Source organism: Monopterus albus, unplaced genomic scaffold, assembly GCF_001952655.1.
Source record: "Monopterus albus unplaced genomic scaffold, M_albus_1.0 scaffold6.1, whole genome shotgun sequence".
Classification (NCBI taxonomy): domain Eukaryota; kingdom Metazoa; phylum Chordata; class Actinopteri; order Synbranchiformes; family Synbranchidae; genus Monopterus; species Monopterus albus.
The window spans coordinates 171,005-180,495 of NW_018127886.1; the positions used below are offsets into that span (position 1 = coordinate 171,005).

A 9,491-nucleotide genomic window follows, 5' to 3' on the forward strand; every position below is an offset into this window, starting at 1 on the left:
AAAGCCAAAGAGAGAGAGTGAGGCAGTGGGACGAAGAAGCACTTGTTTTTGTTTATGTGCTGTGCCAGCCTCAGGCCACTATAATGCTTGTGATTCGCAATATTTTGGTGAAGCATAGAACATCCTTGAGTTGTGTTTACATTTCCTGCTGCATTGCCTGAAGCCTTTTCCTCAGCTGGGCATCTGGGCTCAGAGATGCTTACATTAGAAGTGGCACTTATCAAATGAGCTCACAGTTAAATGTGTGAGAAGACAGTATGCTGGGTGCATTCTAAGAACTGATAATTAAAGGAGGGACAAGCAAGGCCTGCATCCAATGACTTAGTTATCGCCCATTCTGAAATCCTCAGAAGACTTTTTTCAAGGAGATGCTGAGTTCAGGCTTTTGCATCATTAATTAAAACAAAAAAAAAAAAAAAAAAAGACAAGTGTAAGTATGTCATGTGTGGTTGGGTGATCCGGACCTCAATGAAGCACAATGTGGTCTCTGTGTGGTTCAATGCCTTTTCTCACCGTGAGCTCCAGAGCTTCGTTGAACAGGCCGTTGCGCTTGCTACGGAGGAAGGGAGTGGAGTTTCCTGTCTTGGATATTCGTATCTTGGCCAAGCGGGCTTTCTGCAAAGAGCAAGAGACCAAAAGAGCCACCTGTTAGTCATTGCCAATAGTGCATCCTATGTCAGAATGACTGAGTATCATCCTGATGCATTCCAATGATTAGAGCCGGAGAACTTCCACATGCTTGATATTTTAGTTGTGATCTTATAGATTAAATCAAACGTGCTACTAAAGCATTCGCTCTGATCTCCTGTGATAAATTCACTCTGATCTTGTGTGATGAATGATTTATGGTGACTACACAACAACACTTTCCCCAGTTAGAGCAGCAGCTATGAGCAGAGCAGGTAAATCCTATAAGAATTAAGCAGCTAAGTGTCATTCTGGATTTAACATACTGAATTCAGTTTATTTGTACTGTTTTTGTGCTGCTGCGTTAGCAGTTTTATCAACTTTACTCCTGAGCCACTATGTTAGTGTCTACTTAAATGCATCTTTATTCATCAAGGCTGTTATTAGTGCATAGTCCAGTCTCATTATCTCCCCTCCTTCTTTTTCTCTCCTGCAGACAAATCTCTCCCGTGAGGCAGTCAGCATGACAGACAGACAAAGAGAGAAAGAATCCAAGGAAGAACAGATCCACTCTGGTGTTGGAAGTGAATTCATTCATTATGCATAAGTAGCTCTGAAAGGATTCTACACCAATATCTTGGTTTTTGCTCTACCGGACACACACTGTTGCTACTGAATGTGTGTGAAAACATGTCTCAGTGTGTACTAGCTTGTGTGAGAATGTGGGTCTCTATAAATCTCTCAGTTACAAGATCAACTGCTTTTACAGGACAGTGTAATCTCAGCAACTCACTTTCAAACAGCCACCATTTTACCATTAAAGTCCAGAGTTGGGCGCCAGGCTCGATGCAACTACAAAGCAGATATGTTTGTGTTGCTTTTTAACAACAAAATGACAGATTAATTGAAAAGAAATTAGTAGAAGGGTGATGAGCAGGCAGCAGTAGCCCATGCACTGCAGGGAGACTGACTGTCTCGATACCGCCGTGTCTCCATTTTCATAGCTGAATTTCTATACATATAAGCCATATAGAATACAAGCAGAAATACCTGTCTCAGTAAGAGTATGGTGTATTGTATCAACTCCTGTGATGAATGGCGGTCATGTTTGTTCACCCTACTTGTAGCTCATTTGATCTAAAGAGGGGCAGGCATGTGACCATACTGCACAGCAGTCAACTTGTACTGTAGCATCTATAGCACAACTGGTTTTACATTGTTTATGTTCTCCTGCAGCTTTTTGTCTTTTGCTCACCCTCCTTCCTGCTCTCCTTGAAGTTTTCCTCATTCTCTTTGTGCCCTCACACTCTAACACCTATGTACATTTATGCTGACACAGCACCTCCACAGGCCTATGGGATAACCCTTCTTTATGTATTGGTGTACTCAGCCAGTGGGTTTGTCTCTCCTGGGTCACCATGCAAACAGGAGCCTGTGACTGCGGTGATGGGTGCCCGGCAGCAGAAGAGTAATGGAGGGGATGTTAAGAACATGTCCTGCTAGATTAAATCTACTTCTGCAGTTCTCTGATAGATTCCTGGGTCCTTTGGGACCTGGGTGCTTGTGTCTAAGACCCATCTGTGCTTTCAGGCAGAACCACAATGTGACAGATTGAGCCTGAATTGCTGATGAAACATCATTGAGAGCACACAGGAGTGTAAGGCAACCAAGGACACAGGGTTTTCATTAACAGCTGTGCAGAGTTCCATGTGAAAGGTTACGTGACCAAAAAGTCTATCTGCTGCACACTTCTTCACAGAGGCACATATAGTCACATAGCCACCATATATCCACATGTACATGGACAAACATGCAGAGTGAAAATTGAAGCGACCACTTCAGGAGATTGTGACAAAAAAAAAATAAATAAAAAAAAGACTTTATTTTGCCTCGTATAAAATATACCTTGGGTCACAGATTTATAGAATGCTGCTATATACAGTACCAGAGGGGTTTGCCACAATAATTAAATATACTTTTCTTCTCAGAGACTGGATGGGCATGTTGGTGTCTGTCTTGGATTGAGAACAGCTGGCAGGCGGAGCACCAGCAGGGGAACGAAAGACAAAGTAAACAAACTTCGGCCTTTAAGCCACAGGCAGAGAGTGTGTTTGTTGGCAGTGACTGTGAAGAGTAAGAGCTGGTTCATAGTGTTACACTGTTGTTTACATAAAAAGTGACAGAAATAGTTGTGCAATGAATGAAAAACAAAGATTGACTGCAAGGAGTTCATTCCTTGGCCCCTTTTTCACTTTTGCACAATGGCCAATCACAGCCTGAAGTAAGCGTGAATGTTGAATCAACAGTTCTGGAAACTTACAGAAATGATCAGACACAGACACTCCCACATGTGATCCCACATCAGAAAGGTGTAGGAGGAGAAGGATATCAAAGATATGTAACCATCTAAATGGATTCAACTGATTTTTGTGCAGGTACCTTTACATGGAGTTTAATGTGCTGCAGTTGACCAGCTAATTAGCAATCTAGCCCACAGACTGGCATTAACATAGACATTTTCTCCAGTGAATGTTCAACGGCCATTTATTTAGTAAGTAAAGATGTTTGACCTCACGTGTTCATGTTAGTAAGTTAGACAGGAAGGAACCTTTAACACGGGTTGTTGTTCAAAGCTTGTGGCTCTTGCTATGTAGCAAGCTACGTATGTCGAACAGCTGGTCAGAGTAGCTGTGTGGCTATAACAGAACAATGATCTCATTTCTTTATTCAAATATGAATTTAAAGGAAGCAAACTGATTAGCTGTATGGAAACAATTGCTTCATCTATGCAGACAGAGAACTTTCAACACTAATGCAAGGATCACAGGTGCCAACATTATACTGTACCAAACAAACTATATCCTTCTCACAGGACATATGGTTTACAGAGCAGATATGTGCTGTAACAGACAAAAAGCAATGCAGTTTCAGTGTGACTTTAACTTAGCGTCTTGTAAAAACAGTGTCTTTTGAAAACCCAAAATACTGTAACATCTTCCAACCAGTGATGCTCAATAACACTGCCTGAAACACTCCAGATGCTGACACACACCCAAGAGCCAATAAACTGATCCAAACACCTTTGTCTCTGTCCTTCCTGCCATGGAGTCATAACTTAGGATCAATCACACTTTAAAAATTATAGCTATAGGATGCAAGCCAGCACAAATGCTTCATTTTAACACCACTTGCTGCCAGCTGAGGGATCTGAGCTGGCATATCCTCAAATGATTAATAAAACACTACATATTCACTCAGCTCCCATGCCATACTATGCTGAGCACTGCCAGGAAGTTTTGTTAGAAGTTCATTTTTTTAGTGGAAAGTAGAAGTTTAAAAAATTCATGGCACCTCGTGAGTTACAGCTTTGCTAGACTGCCTATATGGGATTTGGCTGAATGAAAAGTGGAGCACCCGAGCTATAAGACCAGATTAGGTTCTGCCTCAGGCCTGCCTTGAACACATACAAGTGAAAGAGGAGACCATCCAATGAAGAAACAGGTGCGCGTGCGCACACACAAATAGCTGTGGAAGAGTCTAATTTTGTTTTGCGGCTGTGACTCTTCTTAAGAGTTGCTTTTATACATGTTGACATGTCTGCCACAACGAAATAAATCAGTTACTTCTTTTGAGGTATGTTGCTTTACGATAACACACACACATACACAATGACAGACGGAGAGAGCGAGAGCAAGACAGAGAGAGAGGCAAACAAGTGTAAGGAGAGAAGAAAAAGGGGTGGGGGGAGGGAGGATTTGGGAAAAACTGACTTTTAGAATCAGGTATTTGGTAAAAGCAAAACACTCTGGATGACAGAAAGAATTCATTCTGAGGAAATAAATCCTCCGACACCCCGGGCCCACATAACAGTCGCTGCTGCAAAGGCATCTTAATCTCAGATTAACACCAGTCACAGACAACATACCTCTCTGCTGAGTCTGGATTACACCCTTTTTATAAAGAAAGGTAAAGCTCTGTTTTGCAAGCTTAAGTGATGCTGATGTTTAGAATTCTTTTTATTCATTTATTTATTCTTACAAAGGCCATAATACATAGCACAACTCCAGATTCCCCTCACACTGAGGTCTCATGTCACCATCCCTCTTTTTGGTCTTGGAACATGCAGGTGACTTTATTGATTGTCTAGAAGGGCAAAGCACTTTTAGACTTCAAACTTCTGAGGGAGAGCGAAATGATAGTGAAATGATTTGGGGTGGGGGGGGGAGCAGAGTACTTGTTTTTTGTTTTGTTTTTGCCATGTCAGCCCCTAGCCAATGCAAAGCTCATGAACTGCAACAGACAGTAATATTATTATTCAATCAGTCTGAGAACAACAACCGGTCCAACCAGAAGAACAAATCCAGTCAAAGTAGGAAAAGGATGAGGCAGTAAAATAAACATTGGAACTTAATTTTCACAGAAGTGGGAACATTAATGGGAAGCAAACACAGATACTGTATATGTACAGATTCTGCAGCTCTACACCTGAGGCTAGACTCACAATGCACCATTAAGCCAAATAAAAACTCCACTTGTAAATGCTTTTTTCTTTGTGGAGCCTAGTTCATGTGTGTATAAATTCATTATAGAACACACTTGTATAAATCTATCAAAAAAAGATTTTACCCTCTTTATGGGAACTAACAGGTTTGCCTAAATGGGAATGATGAATTTACAGAAAATGAATGCTGTATCAGGAAGGCAACAAGGACTCCAAATTAAATGACAGAATCTGTTGAACATAACTGCTCTGACACATACATACAGAAGAAGCATTTTCTGATCCCCATCCTTGGCCTCTTTTGTCTTCTTGTAACCCCTCATGACCCTTCTTGCTACATACTCTTCTTATTTGCTCTCATCATAATTAATACATCTAATAGAGGACTCTGTCACTTGAAAGTAAACATTTGTTTAAGGGCACTGGCTGAAATGACTATAGCTGGCGTTAACAGCGAATACAATGAAAAGCAAGTTCAACAAAAGCCTGCTATCGCTTCCTTTGACACATATAACAAAGCAATTTCCACTGTAAATCCGACTGTGACCTCTGCTCTCTAGCACAGTGAAGGAAACGACACAAATACAGCAACTGCACAGAATAGTGCCATAATGAAAGGCTGTAAACAGTTACTTTGGGGAATATAATTATTGCACGAAAGAGCCTGATCAATGTGATAGTGTTGCGATGGTGTTTTCAACCAATAAAGTGAAATGCTGAACTACAACTTTGTGCAAATCCAGCTTTAAAGCTATATTATTCTCAGAACCAGGGAAATTGATCCAGGAGACTATGACTTAGAAATAAGCTCATTTTTATTCCTAACTCTGTTCCCTCTTTTTTAATCTTTCTGAATCTCTTGCCCTTTGTCATTCTCCATTGAAATCATGTCCTCTTTCCGGTGTATTATTCAGAATACTGCTAATAGAAAACATACGACTGGGTCTCAGCTGTGTGCTCCTTCTTACTACATAGCAACTAGTGGGATCCTTGTGTTCTTTCCTTTGTGCGGTGAGATAGGTCAGGGACTGTCTCTTCAAGCATCACCCAGATGGATGGCTAATTGTAATGGGAGCCCCGAACAGCTACCAATTAGACGTGAATGAAGATGGATGTAGATGTGGGTAGGAAGGGAGAGGGAATGCATGTTAAGGTGATAAAAACTCAGGGAGAACGCACAAAAATGCTGAGGGATTTATGTTGTCCTTTCTCTCCCTAGTAATTCCCCATCCCTTTCATACTCTCTCTCCTCTCCTAGTCGTTTAAGTACTGTGAAAGGCAATCTGGAATGGCTATCCTATTTTACTCTCAGTTAAACATACCCCTATTCTAAGAAATGATCTAAAGAAGAATGGATTCTCTGTGAAATATATACACACGCAGGTAATAAATGCAGAGCAAATGTCGTTTTGCTATGGTAAATGGCCAGTGGCACTTGCTAAATGGTTGGCTTAATGGCGGAGAAGGTTATGTATCATTAAAGCTATTGAGCATTAAAAACACCTCATGTTATGTAGAGAGCAGTAATCAGGTGTTGAAGGATGCAGCATGCCTGAGTAATTCAAGGCTCGGGTGAGGCATTAAAGATCAGATGTCATTAGCGTGAAAGTGGACCATATGATGATAATGGCTTTGTTATACAGCCTCTACACCGAGGTTGCCATCTTTTATAGTGTCTAGAAATCTGGACGAGTTTGTTTTATAACCTAAATTATGACAACCCAGGGTTGAGTCCAGGAGGCAGGGTCGCAGTCTTACACGCCTCTCTGCTGTCTCCTTGCAGCTGCTACCCACCCAACGCTCCCAGTACCCCATAGAGACTGTGTCTGCCCCCCGCCCACCTAAATTATATAATTCAAGAATCAACTCCAGAGTTATTCATAAGAACCTAATTAAAATTAAGATGACTCCTCTTATAGTAGAAAGTAATAGGATAATCAAATGTGGACTATTAAATATCAGATCTCTCTCATCTAAATCTCTTGTTAGTGAATGAGTTGATAAGAGAACATCACATTGACTCATTGTGCCTTACTGAAACATGGTTACAGCAGGAAGAATATGTCAGCCTAAATGAATCCACTCCACCTAGTCACAGTAACTGTGACATCCCTCGAAACACAGGCCGAGGTGGTGGCGTGGCAGCGATCTTTGACTCAAACCTATTAATCAACCCTAGACCTAAACATAGTTATAACTCATTTGAAAGTCTCACCCTGAGTCTCTCACACCCAAACTGGAAAACTCAAAAGCCTGTTCTGTTTGTTATTGTATACCGTCCACCTGCTCCTTATTCAGAGTTTTTAAGTGAATTCTCAGACTTTCTGTCTGATTTAGTGCTTAGTACAGATAAAATAATCATAGTAGGCGACTTTAATATTCATGTAGATGCCGACAATGACAGCCTCAACAATGCATTCTGTTCATTATTAGACTCAGTTGGCTTCTCTCAAACTAAATAAACCCACTCACTGTTTTAATCACACTCTTGATCTTGTTCTGACATATGGCATCAAAACTGAACACTTAATAGTTTTTCCCCATAACCCTCTTCTGTCTGACCATTTTCTAATAACTTTTGAATTTACATTAATGGATTATACTCTATGTGGGAAACAATTCCACTACAGCAGATGTCCATCTGGCAATGCTGTTACCAAGTTTAAGGAAATAATTCCATCTTTATCTACTTCAGTGCCGTTTGCCAACACAGTGGAAGGAGGCCACCTTAACTTTACTCCAACACAAATCGATAATCTTGTTGATAGTACTGCAGCCTTCCTGCGTAATACACTTATACCATTGCCCCTCTGAAAAGGAAGGCAGTGAAACAGAGAAGGCTAGCCCCATGGTACAGCTCGCAGCTCCGCTCCCTAAAGCAGGCATCACGAAAAATGGAAAGGAGGTGGCACTCCACTAAGTCAGAAGAGTTTTTCATAGCCTGGAAAGATAGTTTAATAACATATAAGAAAGCCCTTCATAGTGCCAGAACCGCATTTTATTCATCACTGATTGAGGAAAATAAGAACAACCCCAGGTTTCTTTTCAGCACTGTAGCCAGGCTGACAAAGAGCCACAGTGCTGTTGAGCTTAACATTCCCTTAGATCTCAGCAGCAATGACTTCATGAGCTTCTTTACAAATAAAATCACAACTATTAGAGAAAAAAATTGGTCGGACCACTCCCACAGCTCTCACAGATGTGCCATCTACTACAATGGCTTTAGAAACATCTGGAAGACCTCATTTATACTTGGACTACTTCTCCCCTATAGATCTCTCTGAGTTGACCTCAACAATTGCTTCATCTAAATCATCAACAGGTCTCCTGGACCCCATCCCGACCAGGCTGCTCAAAGACGTCTTTCCCCTAATCAACACATCCATACTAGATCTGATTAACCTCCCTCTATTAACAGGTTATGTTCCACAGGCTTTTAAACTTGCAGTAATTAAACCTCTACTCAAAAAGCCTACTCTTGACCCAGGTGTCCTAGCTAATTATAGACCAATATCCAATCTCCCATTTATTTCCAAAATCCTTGAAAAAGCTGTTGCAAAGCAGTTATGTGACCACTTGCACAAGAATGATTTGTTTGAGGATTTTCAGTCAGGATTTAGAGTCCATCATAGTACAGAAACCGCATTGGTGAAAGTCACCAATGAAATGTCCACACAAGAAAGGTGTTCCATCAGGGGTTGGTTCGCACAAGTATATAAAGACAAACACACACGCACACACCACATGTCAGGAATCGGCGCGTTATGCTGCCAAAAATGTTGAGGGTGAACTCAATTAAAAGGCCAGACAAGGAAATGTAAAACAAAACCGTCTCTTTAATAAGAGAACTAACGCTAAACAAAACCATACAAGACACGGTGAAACACAAAAATCACAGGTCGGTATAAACAGTCCGAGATCAGAGCCAGCAAACACATACAGCAGAGGAATCCAAATACGTAGTCCAAAGGGAAGTCCGATAATTATACACAGTGACAGTCTGAAGCAAGAGGGCAAGGCAGAACAGAATAGTCAGAGGAACAAGCCGGGTCAAAAACACAAAGTACCAAAACCGAAAAATGCTGGAGAGTGAGAGGTGGCGTCTAGAACAATCTGGCTGGGATTGGTGGGTGAAGGCTGCTTATGATGCGGTGCAAACTATAATGAGCAGGTGAAACTAATGCGGGTGATGAAGAAAGTAAAAAGACCAAAACTGTGGTGAAACAAAACAGGACGTAGCATCAAAATAAAAGCCTGACAGGAAGCAACACAGAACCGAATCATGACACCACACACACACACACACACACACACACACACACACACACACACACACACACACACACACACCACACACACACAC

The 9,491-nt window shown here is 41.3% G+C and overlaps 1 protein-coding gene across 6 annotated transcripts in view; it reads right to left on the reverse strand.

Annotated features, from left to right (window-relative positions):
* Nucleotides 1-9,491, reverse strand: part of kcnd3 (potassium voltage-gated channel, Shal-related subfamily, member 3) — a 97,584-nt gene that overhangs the window by 8,046 nt on the left and 80,047 nt on the right. For all 6 annotated transcript variants that reach the window (XM_020617234.1, XM_020617264.1, XM_020617227.1 and 3 more), the window contains exon 5: nt 514-615. In XM_020617234.1, coding sequence (XP_020472890.1) covers nt 514-615 — 102 coding nt within the window. The remainder of the gene's footprint in view (nt 1-513; nt 616-9,491) is intronic.